The 26,702-nt window shown below is 41.1% G+C and overlaps 2 protein-coding genes across 4 annotated transcripts; one reads left to right on the top strand and one right to left on the bottom strand.

Moving 5' to 3' along the window:
• Positions 1-106: 106 nt before the first annotated feature.
• On the top strand, positions 107-19,648 carry cfap44 (cilia and flagella associated protein 44). Of its 3 annotated transcripts, none has more exons than XM_086300105.1 (34): positions 107-350; positions 1,419-1,572; positions 2,184-2,346; positions 2,907-3,009; positions 3,083-3,299; positions 3,496-3,610; positions 4,056-4,220; positions 4,869-5,027; positions 5,115-5,162; positions 5,396-5,495; positions 5,814-5,908; positions 5,989-6,198; positions 6,483-6,593; positions 6,685-6,837; positions 7,367-7,576; positions 10,816-10,958; positions 11,068-11,347; positions 11,638-11,687; positions 13,303-13,465; positions 13,645-13,775; positions 14,108-14,319; positions 14,396-14,540; positions 14,646-14,799; positions 14,954-15,195; positions 15,332-15,584; positions 15,674-15,877; positions 16,589-16,784; positions 16,860-16,973; positions 17,176-17,306; positions 17,428-17,544; positions 18,259-18,460; positions 18,698-18,858; positions 18,989-19,123; positions 19,408-19,648. In XM_086300105.1, exons 1-34 carry the CDS (start codon positions 284-286, stop codon positions 19,627-19,629), a joined length of 5,325 nt encoding a protein of 1,774 aa, XP_086156231.1. In that variant the 5' UTR covers positions 107-283; the 3' UTR covers positions 19,630-19,648. The 3 variants fall into 3 exon arrangements, with proteins under 3 accessions (XP_086156231.1, XP_086156230.1, XP_086156232.1); XM_086300104.1 differs by having other exon boundaries at positions 16,857-16,973; XM_086300106.1 differs by lacking the exons at positions 18,698-18,858; positions 18,989-19,123; positions 19,408-19,648 and having other exon boundaries at positions 16,857-16,973; positions 17,176-17,305; positions 17,426-17,544; positions 18,259-18,395.
• LOC147325550 (tripartite motif-containing protein 16-like) lies at positions 18,030-22,003 on the bottom strand. Its single transcript, XM_086300107.1, has one exon. The coding sequence runs from the start codon at positions 21,784-21,786 to the stop codon at positions 20,095-20,097; it is 1,692 nt and encodes a 563-aa protein (XP_086156233.1). The 5' UTR covers positions 21,787-22,003; the 3' UTR covers positions 18,030-20,094.
• Positions 22,004-26,702: the final 4,699 nt, after the last annotated feature.

Genomic DNA, 26,702 nt, shown 5'->3' with positions numbered 1-26,702 from the left:
TTATGTCATTTTCTTTAAAATTACGACCCATTACGCTCCAAACGCAAGACAACGGTTGAGAACTACATAACCCACAAGGCTTTGCAACTCACATGTTTCCCGTTGCCCGGCAACGTAGCAACAGACTTTACGGAGCCATATCCAGAAGATAGGACTTTAAATCCATCTGGTGGCATTGTGTATTATCATATTCTAAAGTTTAACTTCCTTCATTTCAAGCTATAAATACCTTTGAATAATAGACTGCCTGTGTGTGTTTCACAGAGCAGGTAACAAACAGGAAATGTTGGGAGAAAACGGAGCTTTTGTTAGTGAACAGACTGAAAGCACACGGACATCTTCACATGAAGGTCAGGCAGCTTAATGCTATTTTCCCCCAAGTTTAATTAATAATTGTTTTTTTAATGTCAGCTATTTTAATTTACTTTATTAACCCGCTTTATTTCAACTTTTAATGAATGAAAACCCATTATTATTAATTATTAATTTATTTCATATTTTAAATTTACATATTTACATTTTAAACTTAAAATGTTGTATTTTTGTTCTAATTTTCTCTTTTTACTTTATTGAGACATTTATTTTGATTTTGAATTTTATTGTACTGTAACGTTCACAAGAACCAGACGGTTGGATCTCAGTTTGTCCGTTTATTCGGTAACACAGGCAAACGGGCCCTCGTACAACACTTCACTTCAGCCCCGCACCGTCACACAACAACAAGGGCCCCCCCTCCCCTTCCTGCACACATTAACTCCCTATTTCCTGCAGCACAACCAAACATGTATCTTAAAGAAATAACAACCGTGTGCAGAGATAACCAACATGTCACTGTAAAATAACATTTAACCATCGTTATAGTACATAGCAATTTCCTCATTCTACCTATTTAAGCTTTGTTCTAGGTTGTGTTAAGTAGTTTTGGCTAATGTAGCCCAAACTTTGGGGTAAATAAAGCATGTATTCTCATGAATGTACCAAGTTAAAGCCAATCAGTTTTAGATACTTCGTTGTTATTGTAGTTTGCTGATCATTTTATGTCATGCACCACGTAAAACCCCGTTTCACTAAAACCATTTTACAATACCCGATATCGGTGTTTTACCTTTAGTGTAAAGTTTGCGTTGTGAGGTGGTAGCACTATCACTTTAAAGCAAGAAGGTCCTAGGTTGAATTAGAAAATAAGTTGTGAAGACAGTGTCCTGGAGGAAAGGTCTTGGCTGTAGATTGTTACACTTGGAGTGGGTGTAAAATTTAAAATTGATACATAAATGTGATTAAGCACTAAAAAAAAATCATGTGGCTATCCCTTGTAGTTCCTAAGTTATGAGTGCTAAAATGCTGGAAAAATAAAGTTAATTAAATGGTACAAGTCACCAGTGACTAAAAACTGTTTTCACATCTTTCCTTCCTGGCAGAATGTGATACCAAGCACTCAGCAATGCAGCAGGAGGCTGGGAGCCAATCAAAAAAGCAACTCCCTGCAGACATGTACTACAAATATGAAGAGCTTCACTCCAGACCGTACATCACACCCGATTCTGAAATCCCAGAGAACCTCCTGCATCTCTCGTATCCTTTGCTGAAAATTTTTTTACACCTTCCATTATAAGAATAGTGCACATAGTTTATTTTGAGTAGTTTTTAACTTCAGCTTTTATGTATTCAATTCAATTAAGTTTTATTTATACAGCAGCAAATCACAACAACAGTCGCCTCAAGGCACTTTATATTGTAATGTAAACACCTCACGATTTTATTTAAATATGTTATAAACACTACCTAACTCTATATCGTGCTAATGTTTGCAGCCATTATATGTTTAGCTTGTATTATATAAGTGTATGTGTAAGTATGAATGCTCAGTATAATATACTGTACATTTAAACATGCGTTGTGTATATTGTAAGTAATATGTAGTGTAGACTAAGCAGTAATATTGTTTAATACAGTAGCATTATAGTGCCATTATCTTATGGTATGTGTCATATATTTCTCTGCTAATACTAATGCTTCTAAATTAATAGTATGTATAAACAGTATGGGGGCCAGAGATATTAGTATATTTATACATTATTATAAAAAAGCAGTTGTCATTTTCATGGGACTTTTGCTAAAAAACATTTTTCTATAACACTGATGTGAATTTTAACTTTGATATCCTTAATTAATGATGCAATCAGTCACTCCTTTGGCTATGACTGTGGACGCAGGGCAAACCTGAAGCTGCTGGATGACAGAACTCTGATTTTTATAGCGGGGAACATGCTCGTCCTGCTCGATGTGAACACCAAGGAGCAGAGATACTTGCGCTCCTGCAGTGGAGGGGGAATTGGAGCAATCACGGTAAGGGGAAATTACTCATCATGCAAGGGAACTGTCCCACGGAATCTGCAATCTCTGTGACAGACAGCAGGCACGTTGAGGAGTTAAATAATGCTACTGGGGATTTAAGCATTAGCGGGAAATCTACGGCACAACTACACCGTAACCCCAAATTCTATCGCTTTTCTGCTGTAGTCAGAGGAGCTTGCAAAGAAGTTCTGCTGTAGTTTTATAATTTAACAGTGCGGCTAGCATCAAATGTAAAACTCCAGGATAAATGCCAGCAACCTGGTCGGCTGCTTATGTGGGTTATATCGTAGGCACTCCAAAGATTTCCTGCAGAAGTGTACATTTATGCACCTACAGTTTTCAAGCAGAAATGATTGAGGTACACACAATTAATACCTCAATTGTTTTAATGCAGTATTTACAAGAAGATTTACAATCCCTTATTATAAAATGCATTTGGTCCAGTTGCATAATTAATCACTTGATGACTGCATTTTCTCAGACATGTGTGTGTGTGTGTGTGTGTGTGTGTGTGTGTGTGTGTGTGTGTGTGTGTGTGTGTGTGGTTAAAGGCCCACCCTGGCAAGGAGTACTTTGTTGTAGCAGAGAAGGGAAAACAGCCCAACATCATAGTCTATGGATATCCTTCATTGGGACCTTACCGCATCCTCAGAGGTACATCGGATTCATTTTACAGTTATTATCTTAATGTTATTTGATGCTCTTGATTTAACCTGCATGTCTGTAGGTGGTACTGAGCGGGAGTACAGTTTTGTGGAGTTTAACCACAACGGAAGCATACTGGCCAGTGTGGGGAGTGCACCTGACTACACGCTGACACTGTGGGACTGGAGGCAGGAGGAGGTGATACTGAGCTGCAAGGCCATTTCACAGGAGGTCTATCGAGTCAGCTTTTCCCCATATAACCCAGGAATCCTCACAACGTCTGGATTTGGGCACATCAAGTAAAGTCAGAGTATAGTCCTCTGAAAATGTTGCAAAAACAACTTTGAGTTAGTTTCTTGTTTTATGCAGAGGATATTGTGGTAAACTCTGGGGTCAGAATAACAAAAAATAACTGCAGTCATTTCTGACTGCAGAGTTGAGGTTTTTACCCTTTTGCAATGTCGAATGTTTTTGTTTTCTTTCTCTCTCTCTTAGGTTTTGGAAAATGGCAAACACATTCACAGGTCCTAAATTACAAGGACTTATAGGACATTTTGGGAAAACTGTACCAACTGATATCGAGGGCTACGTGGAACTTCCTGATGGAAAGGTCTGTACTCGAGAGCCAGAGGCTACCTCCAAGAGAACCTCTTAACTTCCCATTAATCCATTTAAATTGAAACTGGCCACACATCATGTAGTGAAGTCTCCAGATAAAAAGCAAGAATTTTACTTTTTTACAACTATAGTATTGATTACATGTGTAAATTAAAGTGAATAGGTGATTTGTTATTAACTGTAGATAAGAGGGAGATTGAATTATACAAGTGCATGAAATAAAGCTCTGTGTGAAAGTATGGGTAAATGTAGCTTTTAGTCTAAAGTCCTTTGAGAGGTCGGTGACACTCAGAAAGAAGTATTTACATACCACTTCATGTTTTAGTCAAGAGTATGGAGCCTCGCAAGGGACATTGGAGCAAAAAAATGAAGATGAACTTTTGCGAGATTGGCTCTGTACAAGAGAATTAATATTTCACCTCATCTTCTCCTTTTAGGTGTTGTCAGGAACAGATTGGGGCAATTTGCTGCTGTGGGATGGGAACACCATCAAGGTGGAGATTTGCCGTAATGATGGCCGGACCTGTCATGCAGGGACGGTCCAGCCGTTTTCCCTAGAAGATGGACAGCTGATGACGATTGGCTCTGATGGTGTTGTCAGGGTAAGATCCTTGCTACACCAATCACAGCATTAAACCATAGAGTCCCCTTATTTTGCCAAAAACAAAAACATTTGACCTGTCAGAGCATGGCCATGTGTCCCCTGGGTGTGAACAGTAGTAACTGCCAGCAGATACTTCTTGTCCTTCAGCTTGTTCCACCACATGCCAAACATGCTTGATCCTGATGGAGGCTACTGCCACAGCAAGTCAATTTTGTACAGCTAAAATTAACAATGAACTTTTTCTGAAGAAGGAAGAAATGATTATTCTTTCGGAAACTATGTTGGGGACTATTGCCCTAGTGGATTAAAATACATTATTTTTAATTATTAGTACTTTATTGGACAAGCATACATTTTTTAATTAAGGGCTAGAGTAGAAATATAGAGGCACTTTCTCTTTCTCTTAAAGAAACTGGAATTTGTGTTGAGCGTGGATTTGAGCAGATGGATTTATTGAGATCATGTCAAGCAGTTATTTAAAAAAAAATGCTGACATTCTCTTTTAAGATAATCTTGGTGCTTACAGTACAACCAATTTTCTGTAATATTTTCACCATGACCATTTTTATCAATACCATTCTTTTTTTCTTTCTAGTTGTAAAATTGTATCAATGTGTGAATAGCAAAAGTAAAATTTTCCCATCAGGTTTGGGACTTTGAGAGGATCAACACAGCTGACAGTAACAGTGACGGCATTAGATTTGAGATGGAGCCCAATAATGAGCTGGTGGTCGGACGCAATGTGTGCCTCTCTTCTGTGGTGAGGAGGAGCTCCCTGCCTCACTCCTTCGTTTGGTTTGCCCAGGTCAGAAAAAAAGCATTGCACTTGGAAACCATAACACATGATCCACACTCACCTCGGTCCTGATCACTCTCCTGTGTGAACTTGTAGGATTCTAATGGAGCCATCTGGAAACTGGACCTTTCATTCACCAACACAGTAAGTTTCCTGCATCTTTTGTTTCTATGGAGAAGCTATGTAAATGCAGCAATTTGTTTATTGGGGATTTGAATGAACAAGTAACAGTGCAGGCATTTCTAAATGGATGGATTGTAACTGATAAAGACCAAAATGTTATATTCTCCGTTCTTCATAGGAACTTCGTTAAACCATTGTGTGTCATAATACAGTGCGCAGGTTCCGGCCTGTGTAATAAAGTCTTTTGTGTGCAGAGTCCTGATCCAGAGTGCCTGTTTTCGTTCCATGGTGGGATGATTCAAGGCCTGGACGTATCAAAGAAATCCCACCTGATGGCAACAACCACTCTGGACTGTGAGTCCATGTGTGCTTACATACCTGTACCATGCTCTCCTTTTCCATTGATTCAGTGCTAGTGGCCAGTCAACCACTAGCAGTTCTATGCATTTCAAAGAAAAATGCTGTTACACTTAAACTGTCGCCGCACCCCAAAGCTATTGGGCCCAGATTTGGAACCACTTTCATGTCAGTAGATATTAGAAAAATCACCAAAATCACACATGCCTGTTCTCAAGAGCTAATACTATAGATATATAGTTTATATAAATATACTATATATGTGAAAACACATTCAAACTCTGTAAGAGCTGCTATTTTGTCCATGTCATCCAGGCTCTGTCAAAGTTTTTGATTTCCTGGCAAAACGAGAACTGACCACCAGACGCTTTAATCAGGGAGGAACTGCTCTCTGCTGGGCTCCAGCTAAGGTGAGTGTGTCAGTGAAAACAGAATTCTTCTTCCAGTGTGACTCAAAAGGCTCAACAATGGCTCCGGTGTTGGCTTTAAGGTGAGCCAGAGTGGAGGTTTACTGGTGACCGGCTTTGAGAATGGAGTAGTTCGCTTGCTGGAGCTGTACAACCCTCAGAGGCTGCAAACTATCACAGGGCAGAGCCCCGAAGGAGATGCCGAGCTGCGCCTTAGACAGCCCTTCAAACCACATGATGCTGCTGTTACAGCTGTGGCATATGAACGAAATGGAGAGATCCTGGCCACTGGGGTAAGCGGTTTTCTAGTTTACTACTGTGGAAGCATATAATATGGAGTACCAGTAACAAGGCTTCTTCAGATAGGCTAAATTCATCTGCTACACAAAGCTAGGTTTTGTCAGCATTTATTGGCTTTGGCAAGAAGGAATTTCCACCCATTAAAAGTTCAGCTAGAGCTAAGCTAGCTAGAGGTGAAATTTGTAAAGTTTCTGTAGACACTTTATCAGTCTAAGGTTAGTTTTGGTGTTTGTTGTATCTTTCTGATATCTCTTCTTATTCTGATCTTTCTCCTCAGAGTGCTGACTGCACTGTGTTCTTCTTCACTGTTGGAGAGAACTACAACCCCATCGGTTTTATCCACGTCCCTGGGCTGGTAAAGGCACTGGAGTGGTCACCGCATTCTCACGTAAGCTCAGTGTTTAATCATTGCTGCTGTGAATGTGAAGGGTCTCTGTGATAGATTTGCATAACGTTGTTTTTTGTACGTTTTTATACAGAACGATAACAATCTGGTCATCCTGTGTCAGAGCGGTCATGTGGTTGAGGTGCACAGTCCTGATCTGGCAACTCAGAAACCAACCAACACCTTTCATCTGTCAGAGCTGCCCAGAAGATCCTTCAAGTTTAAAAGCATCAAGTCTCGAATCAAGGTCTGAAAGTGGTCTTTCTTGACTTTAGTCTGTTTGAATAAATAAATTCATTTTCGTCAGCACCGCTAAGGTAAAGAAAGATCAACCTTCACTTCTGCGAGTGTTCATATTTTGGCAGTACAGCTCTGTGCTGGGTGGTGAGAGGTGAAACGTCTTTAGGCAACTTAAAGAAGTCCAGATGCTCCAAGTCAGCAATAGCTGAGCTGTGACAGAAGTGGTTTGTGAAGAGGCTTGCAGGTTCACAGTAACCGTGAGCAGGTTAACCAGCTATAAAATCTTAAGTATGTAAGTTTTACTACTTGGATGTGTAACCACTAACTTTATCTACCAGTACTGTGGCTAAGGTTAATTGTGCGGCCTTTTTGAATTATCGCTGTTCTTAACTTTTATGGCTCCATTAACTGTGTTTTTGTACTCGGTGTTTCTTTATTTCCTGCCTTTTTACTCTGTTTAAAAGAACTGCTGCTTGAATATGAATGGAAACGTCATTTCAGATCAGATGTTTTGCATTTTAAATTCTGTGTTTCAGAGAGAGGAGGATTTTGCAAGAAATAAAGCTATAAAGGAGGAGAAGAAGAAAGCGAAAGAAGAACGGTTAAAAGATACAAAAAAGCTGGATGTAGAGCAAGAAGAAGAAAAAGAGGAGAAGGAAGAATTACCTCCTATCTATATCCCTGATCCACCAAGTCCTCTCTGCTGTGGCTTCTATTCACAGCCTGGACACTTCTGGCTCTCCATGGTATGCATACAAACACAAACACACACACCCATAATATGTCTGTTTCTTAGAGTCATACAGGAATATGATACCAAGTTCCTTCACCCACAAAAGTAGAAAATAAACTAGAGTACAACCTGCATTTGCTGTCAGTGAGTAAAAACATGTAAAATTCACAGTTAAAAAGGGTGAGGTACCAAATCTTTTTTGATAGCTATCAAATCTGTTCAAAAAACAAACCATTGTGCAATATCAGATATAGTCCAAAAACAAGAAGACTAGAAAACTCATCTCCACTTTCAAATATATTGTACACTCTGAGAGTCTTTAGTGCAGAGGTTCCCAAACTTTTTTTGCTGGGCCCCCCTTTGTTTTACAAGAAAAATGTTCACACCCCCCCCCCCCCCCCCCTTCCACGCGCACGCACGCACGCACACGCACGCACAAACACATCCTCCAACCACACACACCCGTATTTTGCTCCATTGCGGTTTATTTCACACCTCAAACATTTAGTAAGCAATTAAGCAAATACAAGTAATCTGCAATAAATGACAGGTAGTAAGAAAATAAACTACTAACTCTTTTACGTTATATCTGCACCTACACGGGTATTTTTGAAAACTCAGCTGTTTCGTCCACACATAAACGGCGTTTGGAATCACAGAAAACGGAGATTTTTTAAAACTCATTTTTTGCGTTTACGTGCGGACGAGGAATACAGAGTTCATCACGCAATGTCAAAGGTATGTGCCTTTTTCACGTCACGCTGTGCGCCACGTTATTGTTTACATGAGATGAATTGCAGAATGGCAGATAGAGACAAAATACTGTTAATCTGACTATCGGACCGGAAGGCGTTGCAGAGGGTCGTGAAAACTGCCCAGCGCATCGCCGGAGCACCACTTCCTGCCATAAAAGACATCTACAGGAAGCGGTGTCTGAAAAGGGCTGGGAAAATCATCAAAGACCCCAGTCACCCATCACATGGACTCTTCACCCTCCTGCCCTCTGGGAGGCGCTACAGGAGCCTCCGGACTAAGACCACCAGGTACCGGAACAGCTTCTTCCCCACAGCTGTCAGACTCCTCAACTCTGCCTCCTGACATCTGACCCACGTTAACTCATGGACTGAACATACACACCCACAATGGACAACTGTACCCTCAAACACAATAATAACATGGACTGAACCACCACTCACAACCACTAGCACTTTATATAGCCTCTGTAGAAACTATCTACACCCTCACTTATCTTAACTGCACTACTGTATAGCTCTGTGTAAATAATCATTCTGTACATTCGATAATCTTTAATCCTACAACTGTTTACAACTTGCATAGTTCCCATTTCTGTATAGCTGTATATCCCAGATTCTGTAAAGTTATTTATTTCATTTCATATTCTGTATAGTTTTTCATATTTATATCCTGTTCATATCCTGTACATAGCTTGTACTCACTACAGCCTGTACATACTTATAGTTATAGAATATTCACAACATACTTCATACCGTGTACATTATAACATACCATAATAGACCCATTTCTGTAATATACTCACATATCTATATTATTGCTAATATATATTGTAATATATCTATATCACTAAAGCACTTCTGGATGGATGCAAACTGCATTTCGTTGCCCTGTACCTGTGCATGTGCAATGACAATAAAGTTGAATTCTATTCTATTCTATTCTATTCTATTCTATTCTATCGGCAGGTTTTACACGCTTACATTTACACGCAGTTACTGTCCCTCCATTTACAAAGGCAGAGGCGTCACGGTGTAATTATTTTACATGTAGTTGTTTTTTTCTTGTGTAATAATATTCAACATTGCTATCAATACATTTTTCAAAAAATGCCTCTCTGTGCAAAATGGGTTTAAAAACATAAACAACTGTAGGATACTGTTTGTCCGTGATTTGGAGAGCTCAGCTGTGCTGACGAAGGGAAAATCAATTATGCAGGGGAGACCTACCTTGGCATTTGTGCAGGTGAAACCAAAGGGAAGATTTGTTTCACCATATTTTCTAGTCTTTGGCTTAGAATGAAGTTGGTTTGGAAACATATACTGTTAAAAAAACATCTTAAAAGAACGGTAATATTCCGGCAGCTGGGGCGCCAAAATACGACCGTAAAATAACAGAAAATAACTGTCCCATAAAAATACGGTTATTTTCAGTAATGAAAATAGAGTTTGTTGCGCTAATTTTACATGGGATTCTGCCTTTTCCAAGTGCTTTTAGACATTAAATTAGGAACATTTTAACGTGATCAAACAATGAAATTACCTATAAACAAGGTCAATGAATGTGGCAATATGAATCATAATACGTAAATGTACAGAAATATACAGTTAACAGTTGGTTTAAATAATAATGGATTGCATGCCCTGGGACAGACTGACAGAGGCGAGGCTGCCATATCGCACCATCGGCCCCTCTGGTCATCACCAGTAGGTGAAGAGTCTTGACCATGGACACAATACCGAGAGTGTCCGAGCCGGTGCTCGAACCGGCAACCTTCTGATCACAAAGTGAACTGCCAACTTTTGAGCCACAATCGCCCTAAATAGCAATAATAATAATACTTATGTGATGTAACACAAGCTTATAGGAATCATGTTATATACTTTTCCATAGCATTACATTTGAATTCAACAGTTCAATCTTTCAAATAACAGACAGATATTTGTGAAATCATGATACATTTGTGAATGTATTTTTACAATCTAAATATGCATATGTACAAGAAAATATATTTACAAAACAAGTAAATTGTGTTTTACTATATTTACAGTGATGTTATGTTATTTTACCTTTGACATGTAAAATCACAGTCTACTTATGTAAATTTAATGATATTCTAGAAAGACAATACAAACTGTAAAATACACAGTAAGATACTTTGACATTACTATTTTTTGGAACAGTGTATTCAGCAATGCTTCATCTCCCGCTTTGCGTTTGTGTGGGCGCCCAGTACTAGCAGCGTCCAAGCCTTGTTTTTTTTGTTTTTTTTGTTTCCCTTTTCATATCCCCCCCCCCTGCAATGGCGGGCCCCACACTTTGGGAAGGTCTGCTTTAGTGTAATTGAATGCAATGGCCACACATTACAGTCACATTCATCAACAAGGAGTTAATGATATCTGTTTAGCTCTGGAAGTTGATGAGATATAGGTAAATATCCTGAAGTGTGATTTTTTTTTCTTCACGACTAACTGTTTTCTGTCTCTCTGAACCCTGTAGGGAGGCTTTGACTCAGGCTTCTTATATCACTGTAAGTTCTCTGAGAATCAAGACGAGGATCCTGAGCAGCGGCAGGATGAACCATTCAGCTTTCTGCCTGTACATAACGCAGAGGATGACCCCATCTGTTCCATCACCTTCAGGTAGCCTGAGGACAGACGAGCTTTTCTAAACTTTTGTGCAGCTGTTTACACTTTACATGTTTTGAATGAAAAGGGTGGTGATTGAAGTGCAATTCCTGGTGCTTTGCAGCTCCAACAGACAGCTGCTTCTCTGCGGCATGAACTCGGGCTCCATCAGGATTTATCCCCTGCAGCCTGGTGATCACAGCCTCACCTCCATGCAGGCATACTGGACTCTCAGCGTCCACGACAACCAGTATGGACACCTGCGACACATCCGCTGTAGCCACGATGACCTGTTTGTGCTGACAGCGGGAGATGACGGGAACATCTTCTCCTTCAGTCTGCTTCCTCCGGAGGAGATGCAGCAAAGCCTACAGAGAAAGAGAGCCAAGATTCCTTCACCCAAGGTCGGTCACATTTTGATGGCGCATTGTCTTTAAACCAGTTATATAATAATCAGCTTGAGTTTGTAAGGGACTAAAATTGAGCTAGTTCATAAGTTTAAGTTTAAAGGGGCACTTTATAGGCCTAAATGCTGAACTCGTGGTCACGTGTTTCCAAGTAAAACAGTTCAGTAGAAGACAGACACCCCCCCCCCCCCCCCCCAAAAAAAAAAAAAAAAAATTAAAGAAATGTTTAATAAAATTGTTTTATATGTGTGAGGTTGTATCAATATCATCTTTTTTGCATGATTTAGATAACTCTTGGGAATGAGACTGAGGATATTGAAGATCCAGCAGCCTACAGGTGAGAATAAATAGCAAGTTTAGTTATAATTTTGTATCAATTAATAATTTCTTCCTCTGTATATCTACCATTTTCTCTTTTTGGGACTCTCATAAACTGTATATACAGGTGAAACTCAAAAACTTGAATATCGTGCAAAAGTTCATTTATTTCAGTAATTCAACTCAAAAGGTAAAACTAATATATGATATAGACTCATGACTTACAGCTTACCCCAAATTCAAAATCTCAGAAAATTAGAATATTGTGAAAAGGTTCAATATTTTAGGCTCAAAGTGTCACACTGTAATAAGCTAATTATTCCAAAACACCTGCATGAGGTTCCTGAGCCTTTACATGCTCTCTCAGTCTGGTTCAGTAGGAATCACAATCATGGGGAAGACTGCTGACCTGACAGTTGTGCATAAAACCATCATTGTCAGCCTCCATAAGGAGGGAAAGCCTCAAAAGGTAATTGCAGAAGAAGTTGAATGCTCCCAAAGTGCTGTATCAAAGCACATTAATAGAAAGTTATGTGGAAGGGAAAGGTGTGGAAGAAAAAGGGCTAAATGAAAAAAAGAACTGGTCTGTTGCTCAGTGGTCGAAGATCCTCTTTTCTAGTGAGAGCAAATGTTGCATCTCATTTGGAAACCAAGTTCCCAGAGTCTGGAGGAAGAATGGAGAGGCACACAATCTAAGATGCTTGAAGTCCAGTGTGAAGTTTCCACAGTCTGTGTTGATTTGGGGAGCCATGTCATGCTGGTGTTGGTCTACTATGCTTTATTAAGTCCAGAGTCAACGCAGCCATCTACCAGGACATTTTGGAGCACTCCATGCTTCCTTCCGCAGACAAGCTTTATGGAAATGCTGACTTTGTTTTCCAACTGGACTTGGGACCTGCCAACACTACCAAAAGTACCCAAAACCTGCTTCAATGACCATGGGATTACTGTGCTTGAGTGGCCAGCAAACTCACCTGACCTGAACCCCATAGAGAATTTATGGGGCATTGCCAAGAGAAAGATGAGTGACACGAGACCGAACAATGCAGAAGAGCTGAAGGCCGCTATTGAAGCAATTATAAAAAATAAAGGTTTCAAATATCTTGCTTTTCATGTAATGAGTCTATATCATATATTAGTTTGACCTTTTAAGTTGAATCAGTGAAATAAATGAACTTTGCATGATATTCAAATTCAGCTTCACCTGTATATGATGGACATAGCTCACCCGATCTGAAACATGAAGATACCTTAATCCTGCATTATTTCTAATGGCCAGTAGAAGGACACTCCTGTTTCACAAAGACATAGAACGAAAATAACCTTACAACCAACACATCTGTGACCTAAGTAAACATTTTCCTGATGAGTTAATGGTCTCAGTCACTACTTTTAAGTCTTATTAATGCATTATGTTTATTTTGGACATCAGAGTTACACATACTTTACAGGGTTGACAAGTAGGCAGAATATGAGCGTGCAGGGTTCCTCGGATTCATAGCTCATGACATCATGTTATAAACTGCCAAAGTGGGGGTGTTGAAAGCTTGACTCTTCACAATGAAACTTTGCTGTGGCTCATGAAAAGTATCAAGTTTTCTCTCTTCTAACTTTCTAATGTCTCCTTGTTCCAGCTTAGAGATGGCTAAGCAAAAGCTGCAAAATGACCAACTGCAAAAGGAGGCTGAGCTAAAGGTTTCTGAAAAGCAGAAGAACCTGAGTGAACTCCAGAAGAAATTTAAGAAAGTGCTGAATGACAACCAGAATCTGTCGGAGCACATTCGCCTGAAACCTGAGGTACAAATGCAAATCTGGGATGTGTATGTATGCACTATCCCTGAGTTGGGAAATTCAGCTGCGTTGCCACTGAAACTGAGATTCAATGAGATGTGAAAAATAATCTGATCTGGAATGTTTTATTAAGGGATAGACACAGTAGATTGTTGTTAGATGTATGTGTTGTTGTGTGTCTGTAGGAGCTGCAGCTGGACCAGCGATGTTACAAACAGGCAGAGAGGCTGAAGGCCCAGCGCGTGATGGAGGTCAGGAAGCAGCTAGCCTGGGAGCAGGAGCGCTGCAGCACAGCACTCAAAAAACTACAGGACTGGTACATGCAAGTTTTTATTCTACAACTATTTATATTATTCACAAATCAAAAAAATAGTAATTTGTCTTAAAAAGAGCCTTTTTGGTGTGAAACAAAGTGTTAGCTCCTCTCCTTCTAAGGTTAGCGTCCCTTTCAGCCAGCTTTGTTCTGATTCTGACTGCCTGCCCCTCAAACAGAAAGCTTGAACAGCTGGTGGGACAAAGCTGTGTTCCTGACTTGACCACTGACCTGCACAGACTACATTACTTGAAACTTTGGCCAAGTGAAATATGAGCGTGCATCTTTAGAATAGTGTATGTAGCCAAATGACAAACACCTATGCTTGATGTCAGGTTCAGGGACTCTCTTGGTGGAAAAATGGTCACTGTGGTTGCCATCCAGACCAGCCACAGAGTCTCCACTTACCATTTACCGGAGCCTGCCGAGCTTTCAGCTCAGGTCAGGCATCGGAGCACAACCAGAGAGCCTGTTGGACACAGAGATGCTGCACTAGATTGTAGGAAAGTCAGAGCAGAGACTGCAAAAGGCAGCACCAAAATTGACGGTAAGAAAGTGATTGTGTCTTTGTTTTACACATCAAAGATATATCTTGACCTGCATTGTCACCTATGTGCATTCAGAGGAGGAGGTGTTATGCCACCCAGTGATTCGTACAGCCAAGATCAAGCTGGGAGATCGTCAGGAAGAGAGACTTCGAAAGGCTGCAGAGAAAGCTGAGCAAGCTCGAGCCAAAATAGAAAAGAAGAAGCAGGAATGGGCACAAATGTGAGTGACTCTGCAGTGTCAGGTTAACCCACTAAGGAGTAGCTGGAGCTTAAATGATTACTATGATGCTGGTTCAAAAATGTATTTGGATTTTTGGTGTCTCAGTTACGCAGAGAAACCAAGTGAGGACTATGAAGATCCGAAGGACGTGGAAGCCATCCGTGAAGCCAAAGAGAACATCGGGGACTACATCGGGGTGAAACACCGGAGGGTGAACGCTGAGATGAAGAGAGAAGAACTGATTTCCTTGGAGGAAAATGTACAAACTCACACTAATACCCAGATGTTCACATCTGCTTTAAATATACTTTGTGCTATCTATTTCACACCTACGTGCAGGCATATAATTATGGTCCTTAAATGTCATTATTAAATTATCTGGATAATCTAATGACTCACTCCATCATCACTAGATGCATGAAAAGCAGAGTGAGCTGAACAGACGGATCGTGGCATTGCGGGACTCCAAACTTCGTCTGGTGTCTTGGTTGCGTGCTCAGGCTCAGCGGCTGCAGAAGGTCCAGCAGCGCCTGGCGGTTCATCTCCGCCGGCCTCCACCCATCCTGCCCAACATGTTAACAGAGGAAGTGCCAGAGGAGAAGCTGTGGTACAGCCACTCCACCTTGGAGCGATACCGGTCACTGAGGGAGCAGAGGTACAGAGGATGGCTGTTCTCTGAAAACCAAAACTTTAAATGGTTTCAGTTGGTTTGCTTGACATTGTTGCTACAATGACATGAAAAACATTAGAAAACAAAAACTGTAGATTTTTTATGTTTTGTTTTTAAAAAGGTTTAGGGATTTGGAGCAGGAGGGAGCAGCGAGTTTGTTGGAGCAGCTGGAGAAAGAAATGGAGGAGGATAAAAAGGAAGAAGAGCAGAGGAGAGATGTAGAAGAAACTCCCAGATTGTCTGTTTCATCTGTAACCAGAGAAGAAGAGGAGACACCAGTGGACGAAGGATCTGAACTGAGCGAGCTGGAGGAGGAGCTTCAGAAGGAGGAGGAGATCAGACTGCTGCATGAGCAGAACACTCTGCTGGAGGAGGTCATTGTCATTAATTTGATTTTTAACTGAATAACTAGTTGGAATGTCTTCTGGATAATAACTGATGTGGGGATGGATTTTATCCTCAGATGGAGACTGCGGTTTGTCAGTTTGACGCGGAGCTGCTGCTGCTGTGTCGACAGAAGCTGCATCTGGACTGGCGGCTGAAGCTGGCTGACCTCCGCCTGGTGACGCTCTTTCAGGAGATGCTGCTCCTCAAACAATTTCAGAGGAGAGAGGGAGGCTTACATGAGAAGCTCAACACCTGCATTATGGAGGAGAACAGCATCACAGTAGGTGGATTGAATTAGCCTGGAGTTGGTGTTTTTATTTAATAATACGCTATAGTAATCTGCTTAAAAGGGTATAGCAGCGTTCTTATGTTTTAGCTCACCTATGCGCATCCACATGCATCGTTATTTTGAATGGACAGTTTAGGGATAAAACAGAGTGGCTCATTTGGTGACGAGCAGAGGAGAGATGTTGGGCTTATTGAAAGGTAGATGTTAAAGATGGAGAAAGAGAAAGAGGAGGTTTTTAGTGTCAGAGGGCATGCAGGTGACTGTCATAACAGGAAGACGTGGAAGCAAGTGGTTTGTTTGTTTAGGGTCGGCACAATTGTCAGCTTTTAAAAAGCTTGTCACTTGCATTCATCAGTAGTTGTTGTACTCTTGATGCTTCTGGTGGCTTCATACATTGCTATTTTACAGTGACATTCCTTATTTTATTTGTTCTGCTGCTAAATGTGCTTTAAAATAACACTGACTTACTTTAAATTGATAAAAAAAAAGACTTGAAAACAGACCTGAAGCATGAAGATTTTATCAGATATGTGACTCAAATTTACAATTCATTTTTTCCACACATAACTACAATAACTGTGTAGTGTTTGCTGCCAAACACTGGTGGCCTGGAAATCATTATTTGCCAAAAAACTGTGTAAGCACAACACTGGACCTGCAGTTATTGTAGTCCTCACACTTCCTTCCTCTGATCACTCACAGTCAAAGCTGGGAGAGTGCAATGAACAGCTGGAGATGAAGAGGAGAGACATAGCCAAGCTGCAGGAGAGGGAGAAGGCTCTGACCGCTGCCTTCCAGGCTTCGCTCGGGGAAAACAATAAGTATGAAGAGTTTCTGACCAAAGTCTTCAAGAAGAAGATCAAACGTGTGAAGAAGAAGGAGCAGACGGGAAATGAAGGTGAGGGAAAGTAACACAGTGTGTGTAACGATGTGTGCATCAGTACTTTATGATCACAGTGTGTGTTTGTAGAAGAAGAGGACAGTGATGGAGACAGTGATGGAGACTCTGAAGAAGACGATGACTGGGATGATGATTATGACAGTGAAGAAGGAGGAGCTGCTGTGAATGACAGTATTTGCCCTGAAGGTCAGTAAAGTGGTGAAAAACATTCATCTCCTTTAATTTTTTAACAGTGAAAACTTTTCTGTTGTTCCAGCAGGAGCACAGAAACGTTTCAGTACTTTGAAATGCACCATTAAAGACAGATTTCAGGTCATTTCATTTTTCAGCCTGAAAACAGGTCTCTTTAATTTGACTTTAAGCATAAGTCTGTGTTTGTGTGTCTCAGGCTGTGAACCTGAGCTGTTTGAGAACACACTGCAGCTGCGTGAACGTCGACTGGACCTGGAGGAACTGTTAACAGAGGAGAAAAAGAGCGCTGAAGCTCTGAAGAAGGAGAGCGACAGCCTCGCAAAAAAGGTCAAACTCATCGGTTTTCATCACTGTTGTGCTTTCTGTACCTTGCTCTTGTTATCACTCGTGTGTTTTGCACTCATGTTATTGTGCTTGTGTTTTTGCGTGGATTTGATCTGCTCTGCAGGAGAAATCGGTGAAGAGCAGCCGGGCTGCACTGGAAGACGACTTGGATTTAATCAACAGGGAGAAACTGCAGAAAATCAGTGAACTGGATGTTGTGGTTCCTCTGAGATTGCACCAGGTAAATGGGATGTCATGCTGGATATTCTCTGGTGACAAAACTGCTTCAAGCAAGTCATAACAACACATAACAGATGATTGTCTGCCTGCTGTCAAAAATACTTATAGTGAGAAAGTACAACCAGCTCAGTCTGTACAAAAACAATTGATTAGTCCATTTCACCAAATATCCAAGCTTTTACAAAATCTATACAAATCCTGCCTTTTTTTTTTAATTAAAAAATTAAATGTATGTTAATTAAAAATACACTTTAGAAATTATAAATTTTAAAAGAATATTGCAGGAAATAAAAGGTTTTTCTCAGAATAGGCATTTGGACCGTGGCGATCACACAATATCCACAAATTTTAATAGCCATTAAAAAAACATTCTGTGTACATGTTTTTTTTTGTCCTCGTAGAGATGTTTAAGTCTTTAAATAAAGTGAATAAAACAAAAATTCAAATGAAGAAACGAAGTAGAAGAACACTCTTTTGCATGCGTGATTTTATTGATCTTTATTGATCCAAAGCCAAACAGGATTAAAACAAAACATTTTCATGGATTTTACAGATTTTTATTATGAATATTGACCATAATAGACTTCCATGCAATACTTTGTGATGTTTTATTTAAAAGAAATGGTTACAGTGCAGTTTAGTCTATATTACAGAAGTTCTTGAACTTTTTCTTTTTGTTTTCTCCTTCCTTCCACTTTCACCCTGCGTCTTCCAGATTGAGTATGTTGTTAATGGCTCAGTGCCGTCAGATCTGAATGAGGCGTTGGTGCTGGACAAGAGTGAGCTGGACAGGCTGAAGGGGCGCATCCAGCAGCTGCAGGGGGAAAAGCTTCATCAGAAAGATCTGCACCGTCAAGCTCGCCAGCAGCACACCAAGCTCATCCACGACCGCAGAAACATGGCTGCCACGATCCAGAGTAAGAGTCTCTGACATGGAAGAGCTGAAGTGTAAAGATATACGAGAAGTTCACAGGTCACATGTAGACATTAGCTTTAAAAGAAAACACACATGCAGATGAAAACAAATCCAGATTTGTGTTGCAGGATTTGCCACATGGCTTCAAGAAAATATTCCTGTGACTTTCTTCATGCGTAGATTTGATCATGTGTTTGTTAATCTGTGCTGTTGGGTGCCTGCTTGTATCTTGGTGCAGCATTGGACCAGCAATGCAACGAGTTGATGAGAACAAAGTTTGGGAGGCTTGTGGATTTGGAAGCTTTGCAGATGCTATCGGGGAACAGGAGGCTGGAGGAGCTGAAGCAGGAAAAACTCCTCAAAGAAGCCGCATACGCCAAGGAGATCAGACAGTGGGATGTATGCTTATCTGTGTGTGTGCGAGATGTCTACATCTGTGCTGTTTTGATCATTTGCAAAATGAACATTTTAAAACCACTTCGGGTTACATTTTTTTTAAATCTTCTACTTGGGGGGTGTGTGTGTTCAGGCTAAGGTAGAAGAGGCACGTCAAGCTGTGATGGAGGTGACCACGTGTAATACGGAGCATCTCCGCAGTGCAACGAGTCTGAATGAACAGAAGAAGGAGCTACAGCTTAAACTCAGCACCAGCCAAAAGAAAATGGTAAACAATGTGCAAGGCTGATGAGCCTGGGATCCACGGTGTCACACACACATATATAAACAAATAATGCAGTTTATTTTAATAGTGTCATTTAACATAAATACTTTTAATATGTTAATATTTCATTTTTGTTCCGGATAAAAAGTGAATCCCGCTATAATTATGCAATTCTGCTTTTCTCATTCAGATCCAGAGACTTATACAAAATATACAAAATATTTGTTGCTATCATGTGTTACTTTGCCCATATACTCTATAATCTATATATGTGTGAATGTATCCAGGGCAGACAACAGTTCCAGGACTACAGGAGACGCACAGACCAGGAGGCTATCCAGAATCTCCAAGACTTGGTGATAAAGCAGTCTCAGCAAGCTGAAGCCCTCAGGAGAGAGATCCACCTCCTGTCGTGCAAAGGGGGTCACATGTTGCCCCCTGATCAGACCAGACTGCCACCACTTTCCCCCTTGCGCACCCCCATAGGCAGCATCAACACTGGAAAATAAAGAATGTCCACATAGCGCAGCTGAACAGAGTACGAAATATACATGTACCCATTTATATCATGAACACTTTGCACACCAATAAGGCTTAATAATCATGGAGTGTTGCTTTTCAGTGACCCTCATCACCTTTTCTCTTCTGCTCTTCTGCTATTAACACACCTAAAGAAACATTAAACGAATAAGCACCCAGTACAGGGACACTTATTTAATGAGATATGATTAGAAACATAAATGAAGTTATGAAATATGTAGTATTTCTGTATTTTGACCCCACAAATTACAACACCACAACCAGATGAATAGAATCAACTTTTTGGGACTTCCTTACCTGCATGTTTGAGCATGCATCGAAACTTCCCACAAATTACTGTAATTAGTCAAAGAAATGATCATAGAAGCATAACAAACATCATCATGATTAGTGTAGCTTCTATCCACTCGCACCAGCTGTTAAATAACTCCAGTCTATTTGAGGTCAGACAGCTTAGCAGTGGATCCCATATCTAGTCCGAGTCCGGCACAGAGGGGCTGAGTGAATGTGGTCTGGACTCTGTGGAGGAGAGTCATGGTGCCAGAGACTCTGTAGAAGGACAGAATGCCTGCTCTGTGATCCAGGTACACTCCTACTCTGGACGGCCGGCAGACTGAAATGGGAGTCTTTCTTTTGTTATGTTTGAAAAAGCATCTTTGGTCAACACATTGCAAAGCCCAGGATTTGTCATTGTGTCCGAATTCACTTTCTTCTTGCTGCTTCCTGCTGATATCCCGGTATGTGACTGCCACTGTAACCCCTCCGCCGCTCCACTCCACCTCCCAGTAACAACGTCCAGTCAGAGTCTCTCTGCTCAGCACCTGAAACCTGTTAGTGAAAGCATGTGATTCTGGTTTGTTGGCATATAAATCCACTGCCAGTTGCACTGCCGCTAGCAAAGTGGGCATTCCTGTTACTTTCCTGTTCCCTTCGGACAATATCAATAATGAGTTTGCCGTGCTCTGATCCAGTGTGAGCTGACAGGAATACTGTAAGAATGTAGCTCTTGTTTTGGGATCTGGTTGTGGCAGTAAAACATCCACTTCACTCACTGTCTGTGAGATGTTGGTATAAACATCACTAAACATTTCCTGCATTTTATCCCTGGCTTTTGCCACAGCTGCTGTCACATCCTTAAAGTAGCGCAGAGGACGGATGTTGATACTCGGTGAATCTGTCCATTCGCTGATGTGTGACAGTGAGGTGTAAGTGCAGAGAAACTGTGTGTGGTCCTCCGTATGGAAAAGCTGCTCCAGCTCAGTGTTTCTCCTCCTCAGCTCAGAGATCTCCTGCTGCAGCTTCTCCTGAAGCTCTTTAACCCGACTGACCTCAGTTTTTTGCTGAAGTCTGATCTGCTGGGTCACATCAGATCTTCTTTTCTCAATTGTTTTAATCAGTTCAGTGAAAATCGTCTCACTGCACCTCACAGCTTTATCAGCAGAGTGATTAATGGCCTCCACCTCCTGCTGAAACACTCTCTTGGCTTCCTCTCTCTCCTGGAGTCTCTGCTGGAGTTTTTCATGACTTGCCCCGAGTGCTTTCTGCCTCTCTTTCCTTTCTGCTTCAGCGGAGACAGTGCAGTGACCTTTATGCTCATCCATGGAGCACAGATAACAAATGCACTGTTGATCAGTGCGGCAGAATATCTTCATCACCTCATTGTGGCGAGGGCAGATAATCCTCATCTGGGAGGGGTCCACCAGCTTGTGTTTTTTGAAGGCAGGAGATTCATAGTGAGGCTGGAGGTGCTGCTCACAGTAAGAGACCAGACACTGCAGACACGACTTGACAGCTTTCATTTTTTCCCCAATGCAAAAATCACAGGCCACATCTTCAGATCCAGCATCGCAGTGATCAGCAGGAGGAGCTTGGAGTCCGCTTTTCTTCAGCTCCTCCACTAATTCTGCCAACATGGTGTTTTTCACCAGAGCAGGTCTTGGTATGAAGGCTTGTCTGCACTGAGGGCAGCAGGGGATCTCCCTCAGATCACCTCTATCCCAGCAGCATTTGATGCAGTTCATGCAGTAGTTGTGTCCGCAGGGAATAGTCACAGGATCTTTCAGTAGATCCAAACAGATCGAACAGCAGAGTTTGTCCTGGTCGAGCTGAATTCCTTGCTGCGCCATTTTACCTCAGAGAGAGTGCGTGTGTGAGAGTTTCACTTCCTGCCACCCGATCCAAACCAAAACTCAGTTCCTTTTTCTTGCTTTGCTATCTTGTCAGTTGTCTGCACTCTGGCATATATTTGGAAGGATCAGAAAACAGGAAGTTATGTTGATCAAAGGGCAAACAGGAAGAAGGGGGAGGGTATTTTATGGTTCAGATAATTCCAGGAAGAGGAGTGGTTTCACGAAACAGGGTGTGTTTTTATGTCCTGAGTGTTAGAAATAGAAAAGAGTAAGTGTGATATAAAAATGCCTGCAGACAAAACAAAGCAGAACCAAACCAGTGAAACCAATCATCACTGGTTTGGCTGTAGTGTTGATCCATGGGTCTGTAGATCTGTTTTCATTGAACAGTTTGTGGCCTAAATTGATTCATGAAATACTAAACATGATGATGTACCAATTCAGTGTAATGTAAATCATGTTTGATATGTAATATGGGTATCGTGTTTTTTCCTCTTGTAATCAATGAAGCAGTTTATGGGAAAGTGCTCTGGTGCTCTTAACACATTCTTTATTTTATTTTATTTTTTTAAAGCTTATGTTTGTAATAATAGAAGTAAAAATGATTTTAAAAAAAATCAGTCACTTGGTACACTTGGTCTGCTGCTTGTTAGTGCAAATGTCTAATCAGCCATTCATATTGCAGCAACTTGATGCATTTAGATAGGTAGATATGATCAAGACAGCCTGCTGAAGTTCAAACAGCATCAGAACGAGGAATGTGATGAAACCCCAAAAAGTTGATTCTGTTCATCTGGACGTAGCGTTTTCAGGTGGATAAACGTTTCAGCTCTCCCACTGAAAATGCAACGTCCAAATGAACAGAATCAACTTTTTGGGGTTTACTGACCTGGATGATTAAGCATGCATCAAGAATGTGATGAAAGTGACCTTGACCGTGGCGTGGTTATCGGTGCGAGACAGGCTGGTATTTCAGAAACTGGCAATCTATCAGGTCGATAAGCAGCAGAAGAACAAACCAGGTGCCATTCCTGTGAGCTAAAAATACAAAAGTGAGGCTTCAGTTCACACTGATTCACCAAAACTGCACAATAGAAGATTGGTGAAGTGCTGCCGGATCTGAAGAGTCTCAGTTTCTGCAACATTCGGAGGGTAGGGTCAGAATTCGGTGTAAACAACATATGGCCAGCAGATCTGTATGATCTTAGCAAAATCCCTGAGGAATGTTTCCAGCAGGCTGTTGAATCTATTTCATTCAACTGGGTACTAGGTGATTTTTTTTTAGGCCCAAGCATCCCTCACTAATATGATGCTGAATCAACAAATGTGGAAGTGAAGTCAGAATCAAAATCAATCAGATGTCAGGTGGTCTTGAGATGTTTTCTTGAAGCAAATCCAACCAGGATGTAAGGTGATCATAAAGATTGTGACTATCATAACTATAGAAATCTTTAAGCAGTTGTGTTCAAAGTTCAAGGTGTTCCTCTTCCAGGACTGTGAAACACTCATGCTGTTATTTAGTGCATATAAATCAGCTCATTATACTCTGTTCATACTCTGTTCAGTAAAATGCACAAGTTTACATGTTGTTCCATTAAATTTGCTGCTTTTTTGTGTCGTGAGTTTCGCCAACCTCATTTTCAGTAAGAATTTTTTAGTTTAGTTTTATTTAACTGTTTACAGTGGTATGCAAAAGTTTGGGCACCCTTGATAATTTTCATGATTTTCCTTCATAAATCATTGGTTGTTTGGATCAGCAATTTCATTTAAATATATCATATATAGCAGATGAACACAATGATATTTGAGAAGTGAAATGAAGTTTATAGGATTTACAGAAAGTGTGCAATAGTTACTTAAACTAAATTAGGCAGGTGCATAAATTTAGACACCCCAACAGAAAAATTACATCAATATTTAGTAGAAATACCAGCCTCCAAACACTTCCTATAGCTTCCAATGAGAGTCTGGATTGTGGTTGAAGGTATTTTGGACCATTTTGTTTTTACAAAACATGTCCAGTTCAGTCAGGTTTCATGGTTTCCGAGCATGGACAGCCCGCTTTGTCATGATCTGGGTGGGTACCTGCAGGTCTCCAACAGCGGCTCCTCCTTTAGGTGGAGTTTGGTTGCTCCTCCCTGGCTGACCACCTGTGAGCAATTATTCCGGCAGTATATCAGACCTGCGCACTCAACCGTTCATCGCCTGAGTATCTACTATCCCCATGTTAGTCAAGTGGAGCATTATTGCTCTGTCCAGAACCTGTGTGATGACTTGTTCTCAGAGGTAGCACCTGGAGTGGAGGTCTTGTCTCCCTCCTTTCCTGGACCTGGGCCGCTTGCTGCTGATACGACGTTGCCTGCCGGCCCACCACTCACTTGCCTGCCTCCCCACATCTCGACCGCTTCCGGGCCTTCCGCCCCACCTGTCCCCTCCACCTGAAACCAAGTAAGGCAACTCAGTTTAACTGTGGAGGATCGTTGATTGTCTGCTGGATCCCACTGACCGTGATCTCCTCTCATTCCAGTGCCCTGGCCCCTACATAGTCCTGCTTCCACCTCCCCGCTGCCTCTGCTGTTCAGCTGTCTCCTAGAGGTGTCTAGGTCACCCTTAGTTATCTTAGATTATCCTACGCGCCACTAGTGTGGTGGCGTCGTTTTGTTTTTGCTTGTGTTTGCCTGTGGGTGAAAATAAATCCTTTGTTCTCTTACCGTCTCGCTTCCGGGTTGGTTTCTGCACCTGTGTCCATCTCTGTTCCCTCGTGCCGCTGGGCCGTGACACGCTTTAAGTAACACCTAAGATTTTCAATAATATTCAGCTCTGGGGACTGAGATGGCCATTCCAGAACGTTGTACTTGATCCTCTGCATGAATGTCTTAGTAGATTTTGAGCAGTGTTTTGGGTGGTTGTCTTGTTGAAATATCCAGCCCCGGTGCAACTTCAACTTTGTCTCTGATTCTTGAACATTGTTCTCAAGAATCTGCTGATACTGACTGGAATCCATGTGTCCCTCAACTTTAACAAGATTCCCAGTACCTGCACTTGTCACACAAACCCCACAACATGATGGAACCGCCACCATATTTTACTGTGGCTAGCTCTTGGAATGCTGTGTTCTGTTTCCGCCATGCATACCGCCTCTTGTTATGTCCAAATAACTCAATTTTAGTTTCATCAGTCCACAGCACCTTATTCCAAAATGAAGCTGGCTTGTCCAAATGTGCTTAATCATACCTCAAGCAACTCTGCTTGTGGCATGTGCGTGGAAAAGGCTTCTTCTGCATTACTCTCCCATACAGCATCTCCTTGTGAAAAGTGCGCTGAATAGTTGAATGATGCACAGTGACGCCATCTGCAGCAAGATGATGTTGCAGGTCTTTGGAGCTGGTCTGTGGGTTGACTATGACTGTTCTCACCATCCTTCGCCTCTGCTTATCTAAGATTTTTCTTGACCTGTCACTTCCGGCCTTAACTAGAACTGTGCCTGTGTTCTTCCATTTCCTCACTATGTTCCTCAAAGTGGAAACTGACAGCTGAAATCTCTGAGATAGCTTTTTGTATCCTTCCCCTAAACCATGATGTTGAATAATATTTGTTTTCAGGTCATTTAAGAGTTGTTTTGAGGCTCCCATGTAGCCACTCTTGAGAGAAGATGCAAAGAGGGGAAAAACTTGCAATTGGCCACCTTAAATACCCTTTCTTATGTAGGTCAAGGGTCAATGAGCTTACCAAACAAATTTTATGTTCCAATAATTAGTGCTAAAGGTATTCAAATCAATAAAATGACAAGGGTGCCTAAATTTATGCACCTGCCTAATTTAGTTTAAGTAACTATTGCACACTTTCTGTAAATCCTATAAACTTCATTTCACTTCTCAAATATCATTGTGTTCCTCTGCTATATGATACATTTAAATGAAATTGCAGATCCAACCAACTGAAGATTTATGAAGGAAAATCATGAAAATTATCAAGGGCGCCCAAACTTTTGCATACCACTGTAAATGTGTGTTGGTTGCATTCTAGGATAATATTGGAGTATTTAAACTCAATACATATTCATTAATACAGTTAAATGTATGACATTTAAGCTTATTTTTCCAGAAATGGAACAGTTTAAGTGAAAATATCTTCACTCAAAATTCTCTTCTTAAAACCATCTAGTTTCAGCTGCAGCAGCTCATCCTTGCCTTTTGATCATGGGGGCGTTAAAATATCCAAACTGACTGTTGTATTATTGGACTGCACAGCTGAGGTCTTTTGTGTTTTCTGACAGATGAAATTCCTCACTAGGTGTGGACTCTGTGTTGCCATGTTTTTATACTCTGACACAAGAAAGAATGGTCTGATAGTAGAAATGTAGCTGGTTTCCTGGTGACATCTATGCAGTAATAGCAGCCTCGGTCCCACTCCCTGTGAAGCGCTCCCAAGATCTTAAACTCCACATCTGAATTTGGGTTCTAATTTCCATTTGTTAGCCTCAAACGAGTTTGTAATCAGCATTGAAATACCTAATGATAATCTTATGGATCTGACAGAGTGATAAATGCAAAGCGGTACTCACTGATCCATTTTAAAGAACATTGTTATTTTGAAATTGTCTACAAATTGTCAAGGACTGAGTTAAGGTTGTGTAAGGTGTCTAGTATTTGCATCTTATACTCTGTGTTGTCAACAGTGGGTAGAACCACATGGTGCTTTTCTCAAGAGTTGTGGCTTCGTGGCATGACTTGCAGGCTGAAAACTTCCTCACTATTCACAAAATCAACCAATTGCGTTCAGTCTCAGTGTTTTTCTACAGCTTCACTCTCACAGATCTTCTCAGAAGTTAAGACATCAGGATGCTGTTACAAACGAGCCGCAATGCAGATATTGAAGCACGCATAAAGAAGATGTAGTTTCTGTGTAATTTG

This window comes from Aulonocara sp. 'chitande type north' Nkhata Bay, linkage group LG7 (genome assembly GCF_057382095.1).
Source record: "Aulonocara sp. 'chitande type north' Nkhata Bay isolate Kocher_YH1m ecotype deep benthic linkage group LG7, A_spYH_male_GT1.1, whole genome shotgun sequence".
Classification (NCBI taxonomy): domain Eukaryota; kingdom Metazoa; phylum Chordata; class Actinopteri; order Cichliformes; family Cichlidae; genus Aulonocara; species Aulonocara sp. 'chitande type north' Nkhata Bay.
This window is presented reverse-complemented; position numbering and strand designations above follow the sequence as displayed.

Excerpts from the sequence above, each read along its gene's own strand:
- cfap44 (XM_086300104.1), top strand. The coding sequence starts at position 284 with ATGTTGGGAGAAAACGGAGCTTTTGTTAGTGAACAGACTGAAAGCACA. Across the intron at positions 17,307-17,427 it reads GCGACAGCCTCGCAAAAAAG|GAGAAATCGGTGAAGAGCAG; the intron begins GTCAAACTCATC and ends TCTGCTCTGCAG. Across the intron at positions 18,859-18,988 it reads AGGAGATCAGACAGTGGGAT|GCTAAGGTAGAAGAGGCACG; the intron begins GTATGCTTATCT and ends GTGTGTGTTCAG.
- LOC147325550 (XM_086300107.1), bottom strand. The coding sequence starts at position 21,786 with ATGGCGCAGCAAGGAATTCAGCTCGACCAGGACAAACTCTGCTGTTCG.